Source organism: Epinephelus fuscoguttatus, linkage group LG16 (assembly GCF_011397635.1).
Source record: "Epinephelus fuscoguttatus linkage group LG16, E.fuscoguttatus.final_Chr_v1".
NCBI lineage: Eukaryota > Metazoa > Chordata > Actinopteri > Perciformes > Serranidae > Epinephelus > Epinephelus fuscoguttatus.
Window position 1 is genome coordinate 6,551,160 of NC_064767.1, and position 14,571 is coordinate 6,565,730.

Genomic DNA, 14,571 nt, shown 5'->3' on the forward strand with positions numbered 1-14,571 from the left:
GCAGCGAATGATTGCAGTGAGACAGTAAATGGGAATAAAGATTATTTTTTCCTTGATTCCTTGTCACTCATTGCCCGGACGCTGCAGTCTAACAGGTGATAGACAGTGTGTCTTCTCAAATGTTTTACCTCACAATCACAAAATGCAGAAGCACTGATATACACCACCCCACTCAAACGATTCTCCTGGGCTGTGATGTTGTGATGAAGATGTAAGCAGAAAAAAAGGGAGCTGCTTGTTGAACTAGAAGTCCATTCATACCACAGCTAGCAATTTGGTTGACCAACTGCAGGCAATGGTATATAGGGTGGCAGTGAGGTGGGATGTTGCATTCAAAGCATTACAGTGACAAACCTGTCGATGAGACAATTTGGTCTTCTTTTTGGCTAACTCAATTCCTTCCTGTGTGACCCAAATTCAGTAAGGAAAGGTGAGTCTAGTACTTTATCTCCTTAACATAAAAAAAACTTGATATGCCACTTCCTAGCTGCTTTGCTGTTTAAGGGTAAGTTTCGTATTTGTCAACTTGGACCCTATTTTTCCACGCTTTTTGTGTCTAAGTGACTAATCAGAACAATAAATTCTGAAAGTGGTCCAGCATTGAGTGAGACTGTTGCAGCTGGCAGTGGCAAAACAGGCCGCAGTGTAATCACTTGGGGCATGTGTCTGCCGTCAATTTACTTCCACTAAAAGTGATCCTGTTTTTGCCACTGACAGGCAGGCTCAGATTATTATTCCAAGTGTCTGACAAGTTATGGAAAGGATTCTTACACAAGTTGACCTTTTTGTCAAAGAGTGTGATTTTTTTTTTTCTTTTTTTAGCAAGAAATAGACCCAGTATCACCATTGGCAGACACACCAGACTCCATTTAAATAAACAGTAATTTTAGCGTGTATTTTCACATCAAACTGGATGAATTAAGGGTTTACTTAAACTGAACTGTAGTTGGTGATTGTTAGGACAATGGAAAGATGACCTAAGACAGTTTTTTTTTTAGTTTTATTTTTGTAGACTTCTAATAAAGTGTGTTTTATGATAATAAGATTACTGTTTATCTTTATCTTTATCTCTTTAAGATAAAGGCCTATCTCTGTAGGGATCCTTAATCTTTTCCATAATGTTTTGAGACATTAAAAATAACAATCAGAGGCTGTCAGTGGCAAAATCAGGCACTTTTAATGGACGCATTTTGATGGTGCAAACATGCCCCGAGTAGTTACATTGCAGCCTGTGACACTGCTGCCATCTGCAGCACAGTTTCAAAAATTGTTGTTCCCATTAGTCACTTAGATACAAAAGTATGAGAAGAAAGGATCCAGGTTAATAAATACCAAACTTAACGTTTAAATCATGACCATTTTCGATCATAGCAAAATCGCAATTTTGCCTTAAAAAAATCTTTACAGTCTGAAGAGAGCAAAACACTCTCTTTCTTTAGACTGTCAAATGGGATAAAGAAAACATCTTTCAAAACAAAAAACAACAGCAACCCTGTAACAAGGAAAAAGAAATAGATATCAATATCAAAACCCTCTTCCAGGATGGACAGGCATGCATTACATGTCAAATGTTTCCTGTCTCAGTCTGCTGTTGATCTCTTGCACTGGTCAGTGCACTCCTGGAGAGATTGTAAGGATGTTAAGCAGCAGCTACGAGTCCTAGTTCAAGTTTAAAAACAACAAGCTGCTCGTCATTGTTAATTCTCAAAAGAGTTCAGGTTCAGTTAATTGCCATGGTTACCAGCAGGGATGTTTCCTCACCTCAGTGACACAGTTGAAGGGGCGGAGCTTGCCTTGATCACCTGACTAATACATACTGCTGCTGCTGCTGCTGCTGCCGTTGTCGTTCTTGTTTGTTGTCGATGGTAACCCGTAGCAACCAGCCCTCTGATCCCACTTCCTCCTCACCGCTGTTCCTTCCTGTATCCAATGATGCCTTGCAGGAACTGAGGGAGATCCACAGTCGGCAGCAGAGGCAGAAACAGAAGGAGCTGGAAGGAGACATACAGACACTGACACACACACACCCTCACATACACACCCCGATTGAGAGGAAGTCTGCTGAACTGCAGGACAGCAGGTAAGAAAGAAGAGTTATGTCCATGTTATTACATTAGTTAATGACTCATTTTTTGTATTATATGATAAAGTGTTGTTGGTACTTTACAATGTAAAAATAAAGTTTGGTTAATCATTCAATCCATATGCCTCTCTCCCTCTCATCAGGTTGTCATCAGAGGAGGGCGTGGCCTGGAAGGATGAAGCAGTGAGCTCTGCCCCCAACGCTCCCAGCCCCCCCTCCATCTCTGCACCCCATGCCTGGCTAAACAGAGTGACTCAGGAAGAGGAGGACAGGAAGAGGAGAGGGCTGGAGGATGAGGAGGAAGAGGGCAAGAAGGGAGCAGGAATAGCAGAAGAGAAGGAGGATGAGGGGAGAGGCAAGAAGGACATGCAGGAGAAACTGAACAAGCTGTTCAGCCAGCCGACCGACCCCTGGGCCTCAACGGGTGGGTTATAGCTGTAAGAATGTATGCATGCGTAAAAGAGAACACAAGTGACAACATGAGATCCCAAAAGCAGTGATGTGTATTGTGGTAGGTCAGTTTGGTGTTATTAGCGGCCAGTTTTACGTGGAGCTAAATTACTGAACCAAGTAGCATCTTCACTTCGTCCTGGAGTTTCTAGCAGAGTTCAAGCTGGAATTTAGGGTCTGTGGGACACATTAAATGGCAAGGGATGGATTTCAGTGTTCTTACTGTCACACCAACTTATTCAACATAAAGCACAGGCCTTCTCCTTTTTTTCTTCTTTTCTGTCAGATTGATATGTAGAAAAAGACTCACCTGGTTTAATGACACTGAAGAGGAATCTAGCGTTTAGCTAAGTTTTGGTGAAACAAAGGACATTTCAGCGTCTAATATCCTGTTGGAAAGTGATGCGGGCACAGAGGTTATCCAGCTGATGTTTAATTCCTCCACTCTCCAGTGTAGAGACGGATGCAGAGATGGTCTTGCTTGTCGGTGTGGTCAATATTTGGCTCTGACATGTGGGGAAGTATAAGTATACAGTATATCGATATCGTAATGTAACACTGTTATTTTAGATATTGTCTTAGATTTTGGATATCATAATATTGTAAGTGTTGTCTGTTTCTGGGTTTAAAGGCTGCAGTACAGTGAAGTGAGGTACTTTTCTGAACTTAATAGACTGTTTAAGCTGTTCTATAGTTTGCCACATTGTATCTACATTACGGACGATTATTTAAAAAAAATCTCATTGTGTAAATATTTTGTGAAAGCACTGAGAGTCAAGCCTCTCAATGTCGTTGCAATATCAATATTGAGGTATTTGTTTAAAGATAAAAGTATTCTTATGTTTGATTTTCTCCACAATCGTGGATACAGGTGGCTGAAATGAGTTTCCTCCAAAGAAGTGTGGCTCGGCTCTGCCTTAGAGACAGGGTAAGGAGCTCAGACATCGGGATAGAGCTCAGAGTAGAGCCACTGCTACTTCACTTCGAAAGGGGTCTGTTGAGGTGGTTCAGTCATCAGATCAGGATGCATCCTGGGCGCCTCCTATTAGAGATGTTCCAGGCATGTCCAACTGGTAGGAGGCCTGGGGATCCCAGAACACAGGAGGAGGATGGATGGATGGTTTTCTCCATATTGCCCAGCCCCGCCACTGAGAATATGTTGTGTTGGAGTTTGACCAATAGCTGACATGTGATGGTGGATTCTCTCTTTTGATTTACAGTAGAGAAGGCTCCAGTCCCCAGTCTGTTTGACCAGAAAGCACCAGTCAGCAGCTTCGACCAGCAGCAGCAGCAGCCAGTGAAGGTGGTCTACTACAGGGCTCTATATCCATTTGATGCTCGCAGCCATGATGAGATCAGTATCGCCCCCGGAGACGTAATCATGGTATGCATATGCACACAAACGAAGCACACATACACTTGCATCCTTCAGCCATTCACCGTGCTGCAAAAACGCGGGAACACAGAAGGACGGTGGTGCAGACTGAGGTCATGTGAGAGTCTTAAGTTTCCACTGTGGCAGTTTAACAAAAGGAAATTTGTGTACAGCAAGTTTACCTAAAATAAGTTGGAATACGAAACACATCAACCTGAGAATTTACACACATACACTAATATATGTGTATACGTGTTGTACGAGCAGATATATTACTTTGTGTGTGAGTGTGTGTTTCTCTTCGACTGTCCCTTCTCTGAAGTTTGTTTTTGTGATCTGTGAGGTGTGTGTGTGTGAGAGAGAGACTGTGTGGTGTGTGTGTATTAACTGTTTGTTCTCTCCTCTGCTGTGCGAACTGAAGGTGAAGGGGGAATGGGTAAGTTCTTGCCCCCGCCCAGTGTTGTGCCTCCACCAATCACAAGCCAGCTTTCATTTGAGGTCTTGCTGTCATTGGTTCATCTCATGTCGTTCCATTGATCATTCATTTGCCAGTGGATGAATGTTGTTGGCTTATTTTAATTTGTATTTTTTAACCAAATCATTCTAATCAGGTCCGTAAATGTTGTTATGCTTGATTTGTTTTCATGGTTAATGTGAAGAGTTCTGAATGTGCTTAACTGAGTGTAAAGCTACGCAGCGTTGCACTTTATAGTTAGACCTCTCTGAGTAAATAAAAGCTACTTAAAATGTAGTCTTTATAACTGTCAGTGTCTCCATAATTAAACTTCACATGAATAAGATGAGCAGGGTTTACATACAAATCACACTGGATGTAAACCCGCCAAGTTTTACAACAAATAATGTAATTGAAAGCAACATCATGGACTTCAAATGTAAATAAAGTAAAAATACTTTCTGATTTGTAATGAAGAGGACAACCACAGGTTTTATCATGAGGTTATTTAGAATTATTGAGTGAGACAGATAATTAAGGAAGGTCCTTAACTTGGTTGTTATGATAGAAACAAAAACCAGAACACAAAGTAAACCGTGAACAAAAGTTTCCAAGTTTATGTGTCACTTGTCTCACTTGATTGTTCACTAATTTGGTCACTATACTTCCTGGAAATCAACAGTTGATGCTGCCGCTGCTGTTGTTGTGGCCATTGCTGTCTTTTACACCATCGCTCTGTTGTTATGAATCTGAACACACACACACATCCCTACTGATTAGTGTGCCCGGGTCTGGATGAAATTGCATACTGACATACTATTCATATTAAGTATGGGGCTAAATTGAGTATGCAGAGCTGACCGCAGTGCTTGTGAATTTTTATGTATGTGTGAAATGCCCAGATGTGTTCTGGATTGGCAAAAATTTATGAGTGTATTGGTCATACTCAACCGCCTCACAATGCACTGTGGTTCTTTTGATTGTCTGATGGCGGACATGATGCTTACAGTTTAAATGATAAAGCACTGGATAAAATAATTAGGACTGGTGGCAAGTGGTCTTAAGTTACAGTTAGGAGTGCAGGAGTTTAAAAAACACCAAAATCGCCTTACTGTAATGCTGAAAAATATTGAATTAAATGGAAGAGGTCAAGTTGATTTACATTTGTCATGTACATTTTAATTAAACAGTAGCTTGGACAGGTAACGTCGTGAATGACACAGTCCTGTGATGCTGAGAAGACATAGCGCTTGAGTATATGGTAGTGTAAATAGTCTACTGGTAATAGCATATGTAATCAATAATTTAGTGTGTAGTATGCAGTATGTTGGTATGCGATTTCGAACACAGCCCCTGTGTGTGCTTGCACGTTTCAGCGTTATCTTAATCCCGCCCCTCTGCTTTCACAGGTGGATGAGTCCCAAACAGGTGAACCCGGCTGGCTGGGAGGAGAGCTCAGGGGTCGCACTGGTTGGTTTCCAGCCAATTACGCAGAACGGATACCCGACAGCGAAGCACCGATCAGCCTGCGCGCAACAGCCTCAGCCACACCCACCTCAGCCCAGCAGCCAATGACCACGCCTCCCCCAGCACCTGGACACACCTCCTCCTCCACGTCCTCCGCCAACAGTAACTGGGCTGACTTCAGCACTAAGTGAGTCCTGCTGGTGTCAATGTTATCAAAACCAGACACAGTTTTGCTTCACTGGTGCGTCTAAGCATAGAAAATTAGAGTCTCCCACTACATATTTAATGATTTGAAAAATCTGTTGATTGATTTATTAGCAGCTCTCTTTCAGTGTCACCATTTAGAGTCTCAGTGTGTCCATTTAAAACACAATCTTCGCCCACATGCCTGTAGTGCTCCTCTAATATTTGGGTTGTCTGTGGGCGTATATTTCCAGTTGGCCCTCCAACACAGCCAGTCAGTCAGACAGCGAAGGATGGGACGCATGGCCAACCTCTTCAACCAGTCAAAATCCTTCACTCAGTGTTCCCTCAGCACAGCTACGACAACGCTCTGCCTTCACACCTGCGACCATGACGACGGGGTCCTCTCCTTCTCCCGTGCTAGGACAGGTACGAACATAATGAAACTCTGTGAGACGTTGAGTCCTGGACCTTAACTGGATAAATGTCTCTCAAACAACTGGGCCCACCAGAGCAGGTTTACTTGCTGACGACGTACTTTAAGATTATTGAGTTGCTACTGTGTTTGTACATGAACCTTTGAACTGACTGAATGTTGTTCTGTTTGTCAGGGGGAGAAGGTCGAGGGTCTGCAGGCTCAGGCCTTGTATCCATGGAGAGCGAAGAAGGACAACCACCTCAACTTTAACAAAAATGAGGTAGATGAGGAATTTCCTATATGAATACTGTACATTGCACTCTCAGGCTGCAGCTTCCTTGTGGGTGGGATCATTAATTTTTAAATATAATAGAACTAATAGTACTGTTGTCGTTATCAATACAGATAATAACAGTGTTGGAGCAGCAGGACATGTGGTGGTTAGGTGAACTGCAGACCGGACAGAGAGGCTGGTTCCCCAAAAGTTACGTCAAGCTCATCTCTGCCACCATGACACCCCCACCTGGTGCCACAGCACGCAGCAAAAACACTAGGTAGGTCAAAAGGTTGCATCAAGTCAAAAAGACTCAATGAATTCTGCTGAGACTGAGATTATTTACAAAACTAAAAAACACAGGATCTTGTTTCTTCTCCTTCAGCCTTGACATGCTGGTTGGCTTTTGAAGTCAGGACTTCTAATGCTGGTCCGACACTAGAGGATGATTGGAAGGATTTTAGATGTGATTCACCCCCCTGACAATCGTGGGGGTATTCCTAATTAGAGGCAGATTATCTGCCCAAATGATCGTGTAGTGTAAGGGTTTACACATATAATCTCAATGTTACTGTTTGCGACTTGTTTGAAGAGAGAAACTCACACATTCAACTGTCTCAGATGCAGGTGCGTTGGAAAACATCACCTGAGTCTTTAGAGACAAAATCCTGTACACTGCTCTTGCTCAGCTTCACAATTTATTAGTTACACTAACGTTTTGGTCCTACTGGACTTACTGGACTTGACTCGAGTCAAGTCATGTTTGATTGCCTGTTTATGACCTACTTTTTTAAATTAGATATAATTCAGTAAAAACACTGAGGGTGTGGTCCTGTGTCTTGACCGAATTCTCTGGTGTATGCATGGTCTTATGATTAAAATATTCAAAATCAGTTAAATCTGTCGTTATGTTTGTGGTGTTTTATGTAAGAGCATTGCAAAGAAAGATTTTTTCCTTGTCTCTTCTAGTGAATCTGGAGTATCAGAAAGTCCACCCAATGGAAAACGTCCCTCCCCTTCCCCAACAAAACCCTCTGAGTCTGGAGAAGGTAACACACACAAGCATGTAAATATACATTATTTGAAAAGTAAGGTGGATAACTGTCATTGACTCCTCGTGTCTACATGCATGTACACAGAGTACGTGGCCATGTACACCTACGAGAGCAGTGAACAGGGTGACCTGAGTTTCCAGCAAGGAGATATCGTCATGGTGACCAGGAAAGAAGGGGACTGGTGGACGGGCATGGTCGGAGGCAAGACTGGAGTCTTCCCTTCCAATTATGTCAAACCACGAGACTCAGCCTCAGAGGTGAGATTTGGCTCAGAAATACGAGGACAAACCAGAACTGTCAGTGTGTCAACAAGGGAAATATTTGTAATGGTTGTTATTTAAACTCTGTCTCCAGTCTTTGGGACCAGCGGGGAAGACGGGCAGTCTGGGAAAGAAACCAGGTGAGCTTTTAGTTGCCCTTTTTGCAGATGTTACCAACTTGATTCTGTCAAATATACATTTTTAGGGGAAGTCAGTAGTTGAAATGTGATGTCAACACTCACATTACAAAGTTAAAGCAATCAGACACTGAACCTGGCTGACTGAATAACAACATCTTCTTCTGTCTCTCTGTGCATCAGAGATCGCTCAGGTGATCGCCCCCTACAGTGCCACAGGAGCAGAGCAGCTGACGTTAGCTCCAGGACAGCTCATCCTCATTAGAAAAAAGAATCCCGGGGGCTGGTGGGAGGGTGAGCTCCAGGTACTCAAGCTTAAACTCTAACATATGCAAAGAAATGTTCATCATGTTGACCTTACATTAAATCCAGTAACCTTGTGCCTATTGCCAGATCCAGTTTAATTACACTACACATTTTGGGGGTAGTCAGTTCTCCTTTAAATGACTAGCTAAGTGAATTTTATATCTGGATTTTGTTAATACCTAATAATTAAATTGTGGTTGACCTTGGATTATATGGCATATGTTTTCCTTTATATTGTAAGTCATATTTACTTCCAGGAATCCAAATTCTGTTTGCATTTTATGACTGATAATATGCTGTGTTCCGATTGGTTCAGGCCCGGGGGAAAAAGCGCCAGATAGGTTGGTTTCCAGCCAACTATGTGAAGCTGCTCAGTCCCAGCACCAGCAAGACAACGCCCACAGAGCCCACCCCTCCCAAACTGGCTCCTGCCAGCACAGGTACACTCACAAATGAATACACTCACAATTCATTTAAAGTCCTGTTTTCCATAATATGCTGGGAAACTAAATGAGGGATTAATAAGTGACAAAACTTAAATACAACATAGCTGAACTTAGCAATGTTAATAACACCTCAAGCTTCTTTTAAAATACAGATGCACTCCATCTGTAGCAGCATCTGGTTCCACCACAGAGATGAGATCGACAGCTTTATTAGCTAAAAAGACATTGTCTCTGTAACTGTCACTGTGACCTTGAAGCTGAAATGGTTACATACATAATGTACATCCTATCTGTCTCTGTTCCTTAAGCTGTGTGTCAGGTGATTGGCATGTACGACTATGTGGCCCAGAACGACGACGAGCTGGCCTTCCTGAAGGGTCAGGTGATCACGGTGCTCAACAAGGACGACTGTGATTGGTGGAAGGGAGAGCTCAATGGGAGAGAGGGTCTGTTTCCCAGCAACTACGTCAAACTCACCACGGATACAGACCCGAGCACGCAGTGTGAGTACACGCAAACATACGCATCATCATACACAACATACACAGTATACTAAAACAACATATTAACATTATCTCAGTGGGAATACAAAATACTTTAACACTCACACACAGTCACACTTACTCACACTCTCTCTCCCTCTCACACACACACACACACACACACACACACACACACACCCCAGAGCCAGGTGTGGAGATGCTGTCCCTCTCTCAGTGTTTGACCCCGGATTGGTTTGACCTCTTGACCTTTCACCTTGACACTCCTTTGGGCCTCTTTGATAACCTCCCAGTCATGCAACACCTCTGGGTGGTGTTTGTGTGTGTTTGTGTGGTGTGTATGTGCATGCATGTGTGTGTATATTTGCGCGCATCAGTGTAAAAGTGTTTCCCCTCTCCCTGCATGTGTCCCTTCAGCACGATCCACCATAGACTTAGAGTTTCCAGAGCTGAGCAAAGACACGCTGGCAGTCAACCTTGACTGAACTCAACGTTTTGACTAATTGAAGTTGTGGGTATTTTTAGCACTACTGAGCCAAAATGAGCCTTTGTACAATATTAAAAATGATGAATCAATAGAGAGTAGGTGTTAAGAAGAAGGCTTCAGATTTGCAAATACTGTTACTATCGTCGTTAAGTTACTTTCATTCGAATCATGTCACGATAACAAGATGTTATCATGTCATTGTTTTAACAAATTAACTATTAAAAGCTTTTTATAATGGAAAAATGACCAAAGAAAGTTCGAGCAGTTCTTGTTTAAAATTGTATGAAGAGTTTGGTGTAAGGCTTGTGTCACGCCCCAGTCCAGGCATGTGAGAGTGCAACTTAAGGATTAAATCAGAGAGCAAAAGTAAATAGAAATAGCCAGCAGTTTATTGCTAAACACAATAAATATTTATGTTACCTACAAAGTATGAAGCTTTGTGTTCAGGGTGAACCAAAGTCCAAAATATTAAACAGAAATATGTCTCTTACAAACAAACAAGGGAAACAAAAAGACAGTACTAAGCCTGAGTCCCTGAACTAAATATAAACAGGAGAAAATGGTGTTTAATGAAAATATATACAAGACATTAGCACTAAAGCTGTGGCTAAAGATGTGTTAACACACAGAGAATTTCTAATGTTAAGCAACTGTACAGGAACAACTAGCATTTAAAAACACATCTCTAAAGGAAAAATATTGTGATATTCATTTAAGTCACATCACCCAGTCCCAACAAACCATCTCAGGTTGGATGACTGAAACTAACCTACAAATTAAAAATTAATAAATAGAAACATCATGTAAATAGTGGAGAGCATTTGATGCTAAAAGTTTGATTTCCTTTGCTGCCATGGGCCACATCAGTGACCAATAATCAATCAGTCATAAAATATTTAATATTATTAATCTGGTTTGATGTTAAAGCAAACACTTGAGCAGACCAGCATACCGACGTGAAGCGTGAAGCTGTCAGCCCAGCTAAGTGATGTAGGCTTTATTTTAACTTTGCTAGAACTTGTCATAAGAAACATAACAATTCAGCTGGTTTGCATAAAATCAAACCAGTTTGCCAGTATGCCGTAGCTTTGCAGACTGCCATTTTTAAAATCTGGGTCGAGTGCTAGCTCGATGCTAGCTCAGCTATTTAAAAGTGGCAGGTCTCTGCAGGATGTCGCGCAAGTGATTTGGGTTTTTTCGGCTCAGCTCATCTGGAACCTCAACCAAGTTGGTGCCAAAAGAAATACCAGGTTCCAGGCAGTATCTACAACATCTAATAATGGAAAGCCAAAAAAGAGCTAGTTAACCTCAGTAGAGTTGTGCTGTATGACGCAGTGAAAATGCTGCATCAGTGATGGCGCCGTAAACAGTCTGGTCACTATGAATTCTTCGCAACTCACGCTGCTTGCTGCTGTGTTGCTTGCTCTAGATCCTCTACTTCTATGCTAGGTTAGAGCACACCTCCACACTCTCTGTCTTGCTGCACGCTCCACCCACCTAGCACCCGACTGGTTGTTGTTGTTGTTGTTGTTGTTGTTGTTTTGTTTTGTTGTTTTTGTTGATGTTGTTGTTGTCGTCCTCTCTCTAGGATCATATCATTACCCAGAACCCCCCTCTCCTCAAAGCCCTCAAAGAGACCCACTAGGCCACGCCCACTAGGCCACTCAACCAATGGGACAGCAGCAAGAGGTCACATGACCCGGAAATGGCGACTCTCCACCAATAGAAGCCAGAGAGAGAGAGACAGACAGACAGACAGACAGTAACGTTAAAACGCCCAGTGGTGGCAAGAACTCTGTCTATGCATGGCTCTGACTGGACTTGGCCAAACTCTGTTTATCTAAGGCTCTGGCTCCAAACAGCAGTGTTCAGCAGGAGGGAGATCAATAGTCACTCTCCTCTCCAACTTTCTTCTTCTCTTCTTCTCCATCTTTTCTTCTTCTTCTTCTTCTTCTCTTTCACTTGGGAGGTGTTTAGCTGAAAAGGAGAGGAGATGAGACTATTGAGCTCCTTTCTCCCAGATTGGACTGATGAACATGTTTTTGACTGGGTCACAGTGACTGTACACACATACACACACACGCACACACACGCATATCCACACACACATTAACATATATCCATGCATACAGCCCTGTCATAGCGTGGTACAGTGGATAGTGGGTCATTTTGTGGCTTTATGGGAGATTCTGTCATTAGAATCTGTAGCTCAGCTCATCCCGCTCCTTCCTGATTTTTCTTTTTTTTTATTAAACTTCGCTCCCATTGGTTCAGCAGCTTCATTCACCTGTCAGTCAAAAGCGCTGGCTCCACCCCAACCCCCTCACTAACCCCTCCCTTCCCACAGCTTCACAGAAAGACCCACTATCTGCTGGAGGACAAGTCTCATTGTCAAAGTCTCCTCTCTTCACCTCTCCTCTCCTCAATGCCAAAGACTCCTCCTTCTTCTCTCCTTCTTTTTTCCCCACTTCTTAAAAAAAGGAGATGAAGGAATGGGAGAGGAGAGGAAACAAGGCAGTTTTTGAGACACGTCCCACAGTAGCTGAGTGCTAAGTTTCAACCCAGAATGCAGCTCCCTTCTGTGGCTTATCCAGTTAGCCTTTCCTTTCTGCTCTCTTTCTCTGCTAGGGAAGGAGGCATAGAAGGGAGTGAGCAGCTGGAATGGGACTCAGCCCGTAGAGCTCAGGGCTATAAATGGAAAGCCATGCTTGTAACTGCTTAGCATACTAGCTAACCAAATTACACTCACACACCAAATGCAACATGGTACAGAGAGTTTGGGGTATGCACATGACCTGAAACAGTATGAAAAGATCGCACACACACACACACACACACACACACACACACACACACACACACACACACACACAGTGATAATGTTTTTATCCGTTGTAGTTTAACATTCTGAAAATGTATTAACTTTAACTGATCCATTTTATGTTCTGTTGTTGTTTTTGTTTACATGTTTATTGTTTTGTCTGTTGCTATGATGATGATGAGATGCTGTCACACTGTCGAGGGTTAGACCAGAATGATGGACACAGACAGATTTGGTACTAAATATGTAGGGGTGGAACGATTTGTCAGAAAAGATAACTCGATCATGTCCGTCGTCAGATCTTTGAATCATTCCAGTTAAAGGAATATATTTACATTTTGGGAAACGCTCATATACTTTCTTTATGCGTGCTGAATGAGAAAATCAAGACTGTTCATATTTACATAATCGTATAATCTTCCCATTATTTTCCAGATTAATCATTTTGTCAGTAAAATGTGAAATAACAGTGAAACAGGCAACGTTTTCAAATGGTGTGTTTTATCCGACCAACAGTCTATATCTCCAAAATTCAGTTTATTATAACGTATGACAAAGAAAAGCATCAAATTCTCATGTTTAAGATTTTAAAAAACAGCAAATGTTAAAAAATTACTGAAACAATTATTCGATTATCAAAATAGTTTCTGTCATTCGACTAATCGATTCATCAACTAATTGTTGCAGCTCTGCTCTCATATCTGTCTGTTAAATATAAGGCTAGAGCCAGCCCGCAATTAGCTTAGCTTAGCATACAAGCAGAAGCACTTAGAAACGGCCAACTTGCATCAAATTGTGCTTAAACCACCTCTAACCTTTTTTTGCATTTCTGTTTGTGCCTGGATGAAACCACCAAAATCCAATGTGTTCACTTGTGTATTTTTTGTAAGACGTCATTTTAACGCACAGATGTGAGAGTGCTATTGATCTTCTCATCTCTCACTCAGTGAGAAAGCAATTAGTCATATTTCCCAAAATGGCAAACTGTTCCTTTAGATAGCTCAGCTGTTTTTAGTTGTGGCTCAGTTTCACAAACTCATTTGAGCTTTACCTCTTTGAATTTCCCACACTGTGATGCACCTTTTAAAGTCTTTTAGCTCACTGTCACCAAACTTCATGCACAACAAAAAGCTGTTTTTAAGTTTGCTTCCCCCTGCACTGCAAAACCTACTGTATCGCACCATGCACAATCATTTCACCCCTACGAGGTGTTTGGTAAGGGACAGTGAAACCTGTGAAATCTTAAACTCGCACTAGAAACATCTACACTGAGGCACAGGAGTTTTTTCCACAGCCAGCTCCATCACTTTCACTACATAGCTCTGCTTCTGTAGCCACAGCTTCCTGTGCCACCAATCAAACATTCAGCACTGTTTGTTCCCACTAAATGTCATTAGCTTTACAGCGCTGCTCTGATTCCTGAAAACATCATATATCATATTTTATCTGCATCATATCACTGATTTAACAAGAATGTGTTGAGGGACAGTGACAGAAAAACTGACAGACAGCATAGCCTCACTTTAAAGTACTGTACATCACCTGTTACCATGGTAATGTACACCCCCGGTGTGTCTTTTGCATCTCCCCCAGCACTATATCCGCCCCTGTGTTTGTTCCCATAGCAACAGACTAGTGTTATAGTGGTTGCCATATCAGATTTGTATTGTTTTGTTTTTGTTTATCCAGATGACAGTATTGTGATTTTTAATGTTTACCCTCAGAAACACAAACGACAAATGAAATGATTATTGAACTACGCAACTTTTTATACAACAAGCAATAGAGTTGTTATTATTATTATATTATTAACCTGCTTGGATCCCATTGGCTTCTCGGTGTGTCAGTATTGGAG

The 14,571-nt window shown here is 42.0% G+C and overlaps 1 protein-coding gene across 1 annotated transcript in view; it reads left to right on the top strand.

The window, feature by feature from the left end:
• The window catches only part of itsn1 (intersectin 1 (SH3 domain protein)), a 42,549-nt gene that overhangs the window by 22,653 nt on the left and 5,325 nt on the right, over positions 1-14,571 (top strand). The window contains exons 18-31 of the mRNA XM_049600998.1: positions 1,944-2,080; positions 2,227-2,507; positions 3,754-3,917; positions 4,330-4,344; positions 5,772-6,016; positions 6,267-6,441; positions 6,624-6,710; positions 6,836-6,984; positions 7,674-7,753; positions 7,844-8,016; positions 8,114-8,159; positions 8,340-8,461; positions 8,779-8,902; positions 9,217-9,411. Of these exons, the coding sequence (XP_049456955.1) occupies positions 1,944-2,080; positions 2,227-2,507; positions 3,754-3,917; positions 4,330-4,344; positions 5,772-6,016; positions 6,267-6,441; positions 6,624-6,710; positions 6,836-6,984; positions 7,674-7,753; positions 7,844-8,016; positions 8,114-8,159; positions 8,340-8,461; positions 8,779-8,902; positions 9,217-9,411 (1,993 nt within the window). The remainder of the gene's footprint in view (positions 1-1,943; positions 2,081-2,226; positions 2,508-3,753; positions 3,918-4,329; positions 4,345-5,771; positions 6,017-6,266; positions 6,442-6,623; positions 6,711-6,835; positions 6,985-7,673; positions 7,754-7,843; positions 8,017-8,113; positions 8,160-8,339; positions 8,462-8,778; positions 8,903-9,216; positions 9,412-14,571) is intronic.